The sequence below is a fragment of the Leptosomus discolor genome, chromosome 3 (genome assembly GCF_034619465.1).
Source record: "Leptosomus discolor isolate bLepDis1 chromosome 3, bLepDis1.hap2, whole genome shotgun sequence".
Taxonomy (NCBI): domain Eukaryota; kingdom Metazoa; phylum Chordata; class Aves; order Leptosomiformes; family Leptosomidae; genus Leptosomus; species Leptosomus discolor.
The window spans coordinates 35,510,106-35,523,050 of NC_141393.1; the positions used below are offsets into that span (position 1 = coordinate 35,510,106).

The window sequence follows — 12,945 nt, forward strand, 5'->3', positions numbered from 1 at the left end:
TCCTGGAGAAGACAATCTCACACATACCTGAAGTGAGTATCTTGAAGGTGAATCTTTTTTCCAAAAAAATATAAAGGTTAAAATAGAAAAGAAGCTCTTGACATCTCACACTATTGTGCTCTGTCAGAGGAGTTCCGTATTTCAAAAGGAAGATATTATGGCATATCTCTAAACGATCTTTCATCACAATACAGGTGGCATAAGGCACTGATTTTTTCTTTATATGACCATTATATACATTTGAGTACTAAAACTGCAGTGTTTATGGATTCCTAAAGTCATCCCCGATGCAAGTGTAATCCTAATAGCTCCTAACAGCTACTCTTTTACCTTTTGTCAGCTGCTGCACTTGCACCTTCTTACCTCAGTAATGGGGGGGGGGGGAAGTGGTATCATGTTTAGAAAGTTATCTTAGCTTTTAATCTCCTGCATAATAGAAAGATCTACTAAACAATGCAAGAGTATGCAGGAAGCCCCTTCTTTTTCAGACCCTTAAAAAAGCAATGAGAAAATATGTCTTCACACTTGGCTATACACAGCAAAACACTGAAAAGCTTCACACTAATGCACACACAAACCAAACCAAATAACATAGAAAGTAAAATGCATGGGGAAGCCTAAAGAACAAGTGACATATTTCTTGCTTAAACTTCATACATAGATCAAGGAGAAGAAAGAATTAAATTCATACAACACTCTCAGGAGAATGAATTATTTTCTATTGCTATCTAAGTTTTTTTGCATTGCTAAATAAAAGTTATATTTTTTTCTGAAGTTATATTTAGAGGTATGAAGATAGAATTTTCTGTCATATCCCTGTGGTAATTATGGGTAAATGGGAGACTGCTTTATAAAGCAAGAAGTCTAAGTTTTCTTCATTTTCTTTTATTACTTATTATTGACTTTGGAAAATTATATTGAAAAGACTTAAGTCAAATTAGCTAAATAGAACTTTAAAATATATATAAAGATACCTGAAGTTTCTTTTCTTTGGGAATTTTTTTCCCCCCCCACAGACAACAGGTTAAAAAAGAAATCTATTTTCATTTTAGTACAATCACAATTAACTTTAACAGTTAGCTAAACAGCACTTAGTGTTCTCCAGAGCAGCAACCACTCTTCTGTTCCCACTGTGTCATGCATTCTACAAAGCAGTAATGATCTGTTCCCACAATGTCATTAATTGATCATTAACATAGTTTCTGTTGCCAAGCAATACTAAAGTTTCTGCATTGACCAAATTGCACCCAGATTACTTAACACACAACAACAACATTTTAATAGAGAACAATACAGTGAACAAACTTTAACTACTTTTGGGGGAACTGGAGACTTCAACATTCAGCCTGGGCGAGGGGTGAAAACCTGCAAGTTTGTGAGTGTGAAATAAAAACAAATGACTGTTCAGGCAAACCTAACAGAAAAAAGTAAATGACCAAAGTTGCCTTTAGTGGGTGTGCATACGCCTTGAAAGACATAGCTGCTTTTGAGTCAGAATTCTATGTTAGAATTTGGTATATGGTAAATTTGGTAAAAGGATAAACTCAGTACTTGAACTGTCATTGTTTTTCTAGTTATTATACATTTTAACTAGACTGGAAGAACGTACATAAGTACATTTAAGTACAGCTAAGAGCAGAGTGGGTTTCTCCAGATAAAGGGGAAAAACTGGATAAAACTTTCACATTTTCTGTATTTTAGAGGAGAAGATGCCTACTGTTCTCCTAGTGAATGAACTCTAACTCACCTGTTTCATTGTTTGTAAAATGAATGCAATACTTACCTGGGTCTCAAAGAATTCCAAAGACTCAATATATTTTTGCATGACATTTATACAAAAGTGAGCTATAAAAGTATTATCAGTTCACAGAAGAGACAGCTCTGCTAATGTAGTTATTTTCTATTCTAGAAAATTTTAACTACTATTAACTTGTACAGTTTTAGGCAGCTAGCACCTAAAAGACAACCAGCACCAGTGCCAGATTTCTGATTTCTATCAAAACAATTCTGTGGCACCTTTCATCCAGATCATTCTGGAAGTGGCTTCCAGAATTTCTAAGGTTCGTTTACAAACATCTCACTTTATCACACATTGAGGCAACAAGCTACTTCAGCACTGATCAAACACTGCAGAACTATTTACATCACAACCTACTCTTAGACCTAGCTGTCTAAGAGCATTACAACTATTAGAAGGTGCAAATTGCTCTAGGTTCATGTAAATTCTGTTAAGAACATTGCTAATCTTTGAGGTTATGAATTTTAACTTCTTTGAAAAGTAGCAGCCACGGGTTTAAATCTTATTTTAACCGTTTTTTTAATATATTGAAGATTGACATAGGAGCATAAACAACTAACTGCACTGGTAACAGTTTATCATGGCTGAGCTTCCACATAGAAGCACGCTACATGCTCTGGGAAACATTTTTGTTGCTTTCCTAAAGCCCTTCACTTGTATCTCTCAAGAAACCAGACACAGGGACACTGCATTGTGACATGCATTTAAAGATGATGTTTCATGACTTCTTTTTTCCGTTGAGCACACTCATCTTGTCTAGCAGTAACTGAAGTGCCTGAATTGTAGGATAAGCAGTAGTGCTACTGTAGACATGCTTCCAGTACTCAAATGTAAGAGGCAAACGAGTAAGATCTCGCACTCAAAGATTTATGAAGGCATTTCTGTCCTTACATTAAAATTACGAGATTTTAGGGATTTCTCAGCTCTTAAATGACCCTCAGATGTTTTTAGGAAGACACAAATGTTTGTATAAATTATGACTTTCAAGTGCACTCTTGGAATTATTTGTTAGGTAGTTCTAAGTAATGTTTCAGGACTTTACTGTCAACAAAGCAGGGAGATAGCAAATTGACACTATGCTGACGATACATTTTGTCCTGATCAGAACAGAGTTTTTAAACACGTGTAAAAAAAGATTTAAACAAATGTTTTCTGTGGGCAAGGAAAAGGCCTTGTGACCCTATATAGTCTATACACTTGAATGCATGTTAAAATAGTTCATTGAATTTTTGAAAGTGTATTTGTTCTAAAAAAAATAAGTACACTTAAACCTTACTCAAGATTTTTTAAAAAAGGCAAATTTATGAGATAAAGATAGATGCTTGAAGTCAAAGGAAAGAAACAGAGACCTCTTATCATGCACAAACATACAGTGAAGGTACAAACAGAAATCTGCTAGAACAGAAACTGACTTGCTAACACATAGTCAGAACATCAAGCTGACAGTAGCATGAGGATAGCCTAGGGTGAAAAGTGAACAGTTATGAACAACTATTATTTAATTTCTATGGTTAGCAGATATACAGCTAACAAACTAAGATATCCCATGAAGTGAACACTGCTGATATACTTTTTCTCTCTGATGTGTAACACTTTCTGGACTAAATATACATTAACATGCTCTTATGCAGTCTCACAAAGATTACTGTAAGAAGAGCTAGCAAAAAGGAGGGCTGTGCTACTAAGCATATGCTTCCTGTGTTCTACTGAACTGTCAGGATTAAATAGTCAATATGGCCATGGACCAGCAAATTAGACCCTACTCTGGTTTCAACAATGAAGCTGATAAACTAAGTGTCTTCACAACTAGCAACAAAGTAGGAGACACATTGACTTTCAGAGAATAGTTTGCTAGTCAAAAGTACATTCTTTTCCAGGCATTTTATATACTACATATTGGAAAAACGTGGATGCAGGGGGTTAAAGTCATTGTTCTACTTACAATTCCCCTCCAGAATCACAGTCACTAATGAAGATTTCCTCCAGAATAAGTTATCTCCCTTCTGAAGCTGTCATATTCCAAGCCAAGATCTATTAATTATTTCTTTGCTTCCCTGAACTCATGATTTCAGCCATTCTTGCCAACTGAACGTCTACCTTTAATTTTCTCTTTATCAACTTTCTGTTCAGAATTAACCTCTCTGATTGAGAGGTTTCACTGAATCTAACATTTCTACAGCCTCTGTATTTTCTAGACTCTTCATTTTATCCTACCTCCTGCTCTTCCTCTTGATGCATTCTCCTCCCTTTTTTGGTTTCTCTTTCCCTTCACTTCCCCATTATGACTTCTCTTTCTTTTCACACAATCACTTTTTAATCTTTAGAAGTTGTTGTCAGGTCCACTTGTATGCTACACTTCCCCTTGTTTTCTAAGGCAATCACATGCAATGCATTTACTTGCACTCTCAGTTGTTCTTGTCAATCCAAATCATAACAGTAACAGCATCCTGTAGCTATTTATAATGTTGAAAGATCTTCCAGGTCATGTAGAACATGCTTTGAATCACTGTCCTATATAACCACATCTCTTCTCTTGAAACTGACAAGAGTAGTTTCAAGCCTCTACAAAACTTCTCCTAATCTCAGGACCAATATTCCTTCCTAAAACACTTCCTGCCTTCAATCTCTCACAATGCTGTTTTTCCTGAACTCTTGCCCTAGCTTACATCCTGGCTTTTCTGTTGCCTTTAGCTTTGGTAATTCATTTGCAGGATGATTCATCTTACTCATCCTGATGCGACCTTTCGTGGGACTTGAAGAAACCTCTACTTTCAGCATCTCCTCCTCATCATGCTATTGAATAAACAGTGGTGTAACGCTGATCTCCAGATGTAGTAATCATCTAAATGACTTCATACTACCTCATGGGATGCTCACTGTTTCTGTCTCTAAAGCACATGCCTATCATTCATCGCTTTGAACTAAAGAAAACCAAATCTGAGAGGTGAAAGAACACACGTCAATCATCCCAAAGTAGATGTTTAAGTTAATTACACTGAATAAGTTTTTGTTCTAAGAGAAAACCAAAAAAAAACCAAAGAGAAAACCAAAAAAAAAAACAAAGAGAAAACCAAAAAAAACACAAAGAGAAAACACAAAAGGCCTCCTAACTCTTTACTCTTGGAATTAGCAAGTACACCACGAACATTGTAATTCACACTATTCTGTCCACATTCTAGGGTCATCTTCTACCCAGTACTGTTGTAGATCCACAGACAACAGTACTAACTCCAAGATCCAACCTTTGCTCTCTTCCTCCTTATCATAGGTTTTGGATTAATTTGGCTCTCTGGACAAAACTTGTCTTTCTACAAAACATCCTTGAATCAATTTACAACACTGCAGCAAAGCTTAGCCTTCTCACTCTTTAACTTCAACTTAGCATATCCCCCTTTCTCATTTTTTCCCCTTATCCACAAAGAACTTATGCTTGTGTTCTTCACAGCTGTGTGTCTTAATACCTTCTTGATTAGATCTTCTTGTGATATTCTCTGCATATATGGCAAAGGCTGTCAACTTCCCCTGACACACCATTGTTGACAGCAGCCTCTCTTACACATTATTTGCTTTTTCCAAACTTGAATAATTGAGTCCAAGAACATAAGTTCCGCTGTATACTTTACATAGGATTTGTACTTGTAATTGTACACATAATATTAGCAAGTGCAGTACAATATTAACACGATGCAGTATATATTCTGAAATGTGACACATCATCATCTTCATCTACTGCCTATTGTTCTCCTTAACCCTAGACAGAAAAACGAATCAAGGGCTTTTTCCAGAAAGTAAACTTGAAATATACAAAGGAAATCTGTGCACATGCCTTGAGGGTTTCTGTATTTTTTAATACTGATATCAAACTTGCTCAGATCAGAATAATGAATTCCTAGAATAATGTACAAAATATTATAAGTCAGTATATCTGAGAATGAAGATATAACCTCAGTCTAAATAGATCCATTAGAGTACAGGGTATTAGCTTTACTTTACTCCTATGCATGGGAAGAAACTTGCTCAATCACCCAGTTTACTTGTAACCATTCAACAACGATGCTTGTTTTTCACAATTTTTCTTCCCACCCCCACCCCTACTCAAACTCCCAGATTAAAGCTTTTCCATCTCTTCCTTTATTGGCACAATGTGAATGAATTCTGCATGGTGTTTTTGTTGGTAGCTACAAGAATCTTTAAGGAAGTTCGTTATGTAGGTTATGTATAGTTGTAACAGTTGCACTTTACAATTTATTTAAATACCCTAGCAGGAAATTCCAACATAGCTTAAGAATAAGCACAACGTCATAGAAGATGCACAAATACAGACACTACTACTAATTGCCGAATGAAGAGTCTAAACTTCAGCAGCACACATCACAATTCTAGCAGTCCTTGGTGAGTTTAAGATCATGTTTGCAGATGTGCTACAATTCACTTTGCTAGACCTACATACTCCTTGTCAAGATTAAAAAAAACCTATTTAGCAAACTATGGTAAATTTTATAACCGAACTATGAAACCCTTTAGAAAGATTCATATGCATATACAGTCGAACTGGATAGGTACACTTGCTTTTCTTTGTCATCTTAGTCCTTATATGGATGCGCAGGAATCTGAGAACACATAAGCACGTGTATGCTGATACACACAGAGTATTAAAAAAGTATCAAAATAATTAAGTCAACAACAATCTCCCATTCAGGGTTTCACCTACACTACTTGAAATCAATCACTGTAATCCTATTACTAGATTTTTATAATGCTAGATTTATATTACCTTTTTTCATAAAAATGTGGACACAGTCTTATTAGTCAAGTAGTCAAAATATTATAACTGTATGAAGGTCTTACATGTGCTTTAGATGTCTTATCTCACTCCCAGTGAATCAAAACTTACAAAAATATGAATTGACATCTGTTTAGGAATTAGGGCTTTATAGCAGTTCAGTAGAGATGTTATTTACAATAATTAAATGGAGGAGAAAAGAAGCCAAAAAGCAACAAAACGTTACTGACAATTACATGTTTCATCAACTTCTCAGACATGCATTTCTCTGCACATGCTGATTAGAAGGCTTTACAGTTAAAAAAAAAAGCATTTCTAACAAATGTGAAAGATTAGTCATTGTTTATACAGTATTTATGTGCTGTATCACTAGATCAGCACTATGTGTTACTATTTAACTATATAGATTAATTATTTTAGAGCTTAGAGGGCGTTCAAGTACATTTGTTTTCTAAGGACTACTCTGCAACTAAGACTTTGCAACATATGCTTTGAGTATAGCTCACAGCACAGAAAGACAAAACATTAACAACAGATGCACTACTTACAAGCAAATTATTCAGAACAATTTTGAGTGCCTTCAGTACTAATATATTTTAATAACATAAAAAATGAAAACTTTACTAATGAAAAAGTTGGAAAAAGAAACTGGGGATGTAGGGCTCAGGCAACAGTCATGTTTGTCCATGTATTACAATTCTTATTGTAAAAAGACAAAGGGACCACCGATAGGCTCAAAAAGGTATACAGTTGTAATTTTTGTTTGAATCCTTTCTCTTTTTTAGAGAAGCAACTTTACATCTATACTGATAATGCAAGAAGCAATCCAATGTTATTTCACCTAGTTTAAAAATAGCCCTGCTCATTTCAAAATGTTTAATACAAACATGTCATTTACACACATTATGACAATATTACTGCAATATGCAAAACACAACGATTACTTGCTAAAGTTTACCAAATTGGTACTGGAAGGAATAACAAAAAACACAAATAGAAGTATAGATAACTGATGTTTGTCTTATTCTCTCAAGAAAAAGCAGTAGTCACACTAATCTTTTAGCATATATTACACACATACCTAAACAGATCCACCAACCTATGAAAACATATGGTCAGCTACAGCACAGAGAATCTCAGTTACACCTTTTCGCTCCACTAATAAACCAACATAATTCACTAGTAAGTGACCTACACGTAGTCAGAACAGAAACAAATTAATACGATTCTAAAAACATCCACACACTCACCAAAAGACTGAATGCAGGTTTCAAGAAGATCTTCCAGAGTGGCCCCTTTGGCTAAGTGCCCCAACGGCACCATCGTGACCTGAGTAAGACTCCCGAGGCTGGGACAATGACTGATCTGCTTCAGCTCAAGTGCTGATTCAGGGGCAGTGCTGCATGCTTGGGCGGGTTGCCTAAAAGAAAGCACAATAGTGAAGTAAATACAAGAAGATCGAGTGGTAAATTTTACACTGCATGGGAAAGGAGGAGAGATTTAAAGGACAATTAACTCCCTGTAGTTAGGGTGCTGAAAGACATAACCCTCCCACTTAATACGTACAGCAAAGTGACTGCTCAGTAAGTGATTCCCCCCGCCCCTGCCCCCAAATGTGGATTGTAGAGCACAGTGTTATAGAGCTCCTTGCATGATCTGTCAAGATTACCAGAAGACTTTTCTTCTATGTTGGGGATTAGGTTTACATTACTATTTCAGCACAAGCACAAAACCCCCTCAAACTATACAACAGGAAAACTGTTATGTAGTAATCTACCACCACATATTTGTGTACCCACCAAAAATAAAGGAGAAAAAAAAATTATAACTAGAATCAAATACTACACACATTGGAAAATGCCAGATTAGCATTATTAATTTCACTTGGAAAATCACTCTTAAGTAAACAAAATATCAGTGCAAATTTACAGTGGAATATTTCACAATTAAAAAAAAAAAAAGGCTTACTTTGCATCCACTCTATACTATTGTTTCCTACTAAGTCGTTTTAAAACTGGACACATGACCAAATCCATGTTTACAGTTAATATTAAACGCTGTTCATTGTTTGCATACAAGTTCATAATTGTGTATAAATAGGCATATCATTATATCAATGAAGAGTGCTGAAACATTTTTGCCTGCAAAAAGAAACCACGTCAAAATCTGACTTGAGATCTTGAAACAACAACCACTCCTGCTTCAATAAAACCTGGGTTTATTTCAGGGACAATTTACACTCCACAGCTTCCTAAACAAGTGACTCCAGCAGCCTTAAGATGCTATCTTAAGCTTTCATACAACTTTTCTTGGAACACTATGCAAGACTATTAAGAAACTGACAGTCCTAGGAAGAAAAGGCATAGAAATTTATCCAGTGTGCATATTACATACAGATAGGTAAGGTCAAGATACAAACATCCCAGTAGAGGCACTCCTGGATGAAGCTGGAAATATGCACGCCTTATAAAGACAGACTGGATCCTACCTCATCCCGGTGAATTTCAAGCTTTATCTTGAATTTCTGTCTCATCTGAATGCTTGGAAAGCCACGAAATGGCACATGATGTCACTTACAACCCAACATTGACCAGGCCTCCATAGTTTCAGAGTCAGGAAAATACAGACCTGGCCCTGCAGAAGTAGTGACCATCACTCAGCTCCTTTGTAGGTAAACCGACAGGGGCTATGCAAAGAATGCTGTCTTCCCTTCCCCCTTTCTCTAAATTTCTCTCTTAGCTTTGTGATCTGGCTTCCTGTTCTCGTATAAAAAGAGCAAGGGCCTGATCAGCTTTCAGGATTTTCTTTTTACAAGCCTAAACCTCTCTCCTAACTTAATTCCAGTGCCTCTTCAACACAGGGCAGAGGATCCCGGGAACGCAGTAGTAATAAAGCAGGAGTTACGGCAGAAGGTATTTTAGGTCTTGGAACAGAGTGCAGAAAGGCTAAAGCATCCACACCCCCGAAAAAGTTTATACCACCACTGTGGCCGACTCGGCAACACCGGACAGGCAAAGCTCAGCCGCGGCCCGCCTGAAGCTGACCACTCATTAGCACAGATCCCCTTGCAGCAGCTACGGGACGTGGAAAACCGAGTAACGCCGTGCTGAGGGGCGGCGGGACACTTTCACTGCGCGCTATTCGGCAGTGGGGGAGCAACCACAGGCGAAGGGCCACCAGCTGACGAAGTGGCCCCCGCGGCCAGCGGCGCTTCCTCGGCGAGGAGGGAACATGCCGACGCCCCGGCCGACCGCCGGCGGCGCGCAGGTAACCGGAGCCCGGGTGAGGGCCGAGCCGCCCCTCCCGCTCAGCCGGCACCGTAACGTGAGGCTCGCTGCGGCCCGTGCTGACCGACCTGCCCGGTGCGCACTGGCACGGAAGAGGGCGAAACAAAACCCTGCCCCGCACGCCCCCTCCCGCGCTTCTTTCCACCTCTTTCCCACCCGGGAGGGCCTCGGCTGACCCCCGCGGAGCCCCAGCCGCCCCACGGAAGCCCACGCCAGCCCCGCCGCGGGGGTAGCGCAGCGGCAGCACCTCGCACCCGTCCCCTCCACCCCGGGCGGGCACCTCCCGCTCTCAGGCGCGGCGGCAGGTTAACCCGAGAGTCGCCGCCGGGCCGCAACCTGCCTGCCCCGCGGGGACCCGTCCCCCCACCGCCGCCGCGGGAGAATAAAACAGTTACGGCGAACTCACTGGTTTTCTCTCCTCTTTCCTAAGGTTCCCATGTCGGTGGCAGCCGCGTCTCCGCCGCCCGGCCGGCTCTGCCCGCAGCACAGGGAGCGGCCCTACGCGGGGCAGAGGAGGCCGGGGGGAGCGGCGCAGCCCCGCGCATCGCCTCCTCCCGCCTCGCCGCTCTCCCGCTCCCTGTCGCGCCTCGGGAGGAGTCTGAAAGCAACTCGAGCGGGGCAGCGGCAGCCGCCACCCGTGACGAGCGCAGGCGAAGATCTTATCGGTAGAAGGAAGTACTGAGCTACGGGGCTGCTCTTCTCTGAAGCCAGCGGATTTACCAGGTACCGAAATACTCTCTCCTGCTCACGCCGCCGGGCTCTAAAGCGGCCGCAACTTTCCCCGCGGCACAACTTCGGCCCGGCGAGGCAGGCCCTCCCCTCTGGGCAAGCCCCCTTCGCAGGGCGGGCTGAGCAGCCGCCGCCGGCACGCCACTGGAGCACGCCCGCCCGCCCGCCCGCCCGCCCGTGGCCCCGCCGGCGGCCCCGCCGGCCGAGGGCAGCGGCTGCTGGGGCACCTGCGAAGGCTGTGCCGGGGCGAGGGACAGCAGCGCAGGGGAGCTCTTGGCCAAACCCCAGCCGCCCCTCGCAGCGCCGGCCGCTGCCAGGCCCCCGCCCCGGGGTTACGTGGCTGCGGGTGGGGTGGACCCACGCGCGCCCTGAGCCCGCGCGCGCTGGTTGGCTGGCGCGCCAACGGCCCGCGGAGGGGTGGGGTGGGGTGTCGGGTCAGCCGGGGCCCGCCGCGGGAGAGGCCGGGGGAGCAGGCAGACGCTGGCCTTGGCGAGTGGGCTGGGAGGTCGCGGGCGGGACGGGTCGCTCCACTCCGCGTCGGCGGGAGCAGGCGACGGTCCCTCCGCGGTACGCCCCGCTGGACCTGAGCGTCTGGGTGATGCTGGGGTGGGAGCACAAAACTGAGGTACCCACGTTGGCGATTGTTGTCTTAAAGCCCATGTGCTTGTTTGGCACCTTACACGCTGTCCCTCCAGTTTAATCGCAGAGCAAGGAAGGGGGACCCAGTACTTTTGATGGTCCTTGTGTCATAATTACAAGTTTCTGAAAGCTCTTTCAACTGAACACTGTCAGCTCCTTCACTTCTGAGGAGATGCAACCGGGTAGAAAATCTGAAAGGGCAAACTCACCCCATATCCTGGAACTTACACTTTGACCAAACAGTCTTTTCTTGAGAAATACACTCAATGGAGCAGGACAAAAGTACTGGGTCATGGGGCACTTTGGCTGCTGCATTGTCAACAGCTTATTTTATGCTCTTAAAAATTACTTAGGCATCATAATGCCATTGCGCTTCACGCCAAGACCCAGACAGTTTTCATAAACTGTTTCTTTATTTTTAAAACTAACTGGCAAGGTTCAGGTATTCAAAATAATTCTCTGCCAACAACCAGGGCGCATTTCTCTTTAGGGGTGTTTTGTCAGAGGCAGTGGTAACTACCATTGTCACAACGGGAACTGTGCAAACCTGACTTTTGCTTTGCTGAAGACCTCCAGGTAAAAGGAAAAACCCTACATACTCCTGGAAATTTCATCAGTGATTCAATAGGTGACATTCTTCTGAGTAAGTTTTAAGCTCATTCCTAGCGTAGAACTTGAAGGTCACTGTGGTTTAAGAAACACAATTACATTAATATATACCCAAGACCACAGGTCATGTGGTCTGTGATATTATCTGTAGCAATTTTGTTGTTAAGCCAATCTCCTGGCTAAATTACACTTCAGAGAAGTACATCCCAGCTATCTTTGCTTTTTCTTTTACACATTTTCCTTGAGAAGTTCATGTGCATGCATACATGCACAAATAAATGGAGGTTTGACAGAAGGAATACTCTAGCTTTGTGGTCAGAAAGTAATCCATATGTAAATCTTACAGTACATGATCTCATACAAAAATCCAGTTGTAACTTACATGCCCACACATCTTTGAATGTGACATTCTTCAGATGAAATGGTCTCCTGCTGTAAAGTAGATTCATGCCTGTTTTGTGTCCTCAGAAGATCAGAGATTTGCTCTGTGGCAAGGCAAGATTTTCTTCTGTTCTCAGAGCTTCAATCAGCAGATGATTACTTTGTAATTTATTATCGAAAGGAGCCATGCTAACGGAGTTGCAAGATGATGATGGCTAGGATGGTCCATAGTGTTCCTGAGGGAACATGGCCAGCCAGGCCTTTTTATACTGTTGTGCTCAGATTCCTGGAAGTTCTTGCAACAATAGAAACTTATAAATTGGATTTTACTATTGGAACCAAGTGAAGGGACCAACTTACCACCTCAGTGCAAGTCAGATCTTTGAAGTTCTGTTGTACTTCAAGATATGCCCTTTTCCCTCCAAGTTAGTGCAAGTCCACAAACCTAGCTTGGCCTTGAAGAAAAGTGAAAGTAATTTTCTTAAGCTGTTCTTTCATATCTACTTCAAGCTCATTTGCCATCTTTCCTGAGTCCATATTCCTGCTCTTTACAATGGACCAACTAGTGGAGCTCGTACAACCACATGGTGAGTTGCACACAAAAATTGATCAAGGCAAAAAACCCAACCTAACTAAAAATGATACATGTTCTGCCATGTAGTATCCACCCACTCATATTAGCTCAGCTGCTGCCACAACTAAACAATGGCAAGAGACCA

General features: G+C 41.5%; 1 protein-coding gene across 2 annotated transcripts in view; it reads right to left on the minus strand.

Annotated features, from left to right (window-relative positions):
• RASGRP1 (RAS guanyl releasing protein 1) overlaps positions 1 to 10,306 on the minus strand; it is a 40,535-nt gene extending 30,229 nt beyond the window's left edge. For both annotated transcript variants that reach the window (XM_086461973.1, XM_086461972.1), the window contains exons 1-2: positions 10,275 to 10,306; positions 7,832 to 8,001 (exon numbers count right to left, since the gene is read on the minus strand). In XM_086461973.1, coding sequence (XP_086318099.1) covers positions 7,832 to 8,001; positions 10,275 to 10,306 — 202 coding nt within the window. The remainder of the gene's footprint in view (positions 1 to 7,831; positions 8,002 to 10,274) is intronic.
• Between the last annotated feature and the right edge of the window lie 2,639 nt (positions 10,307 to 12,945).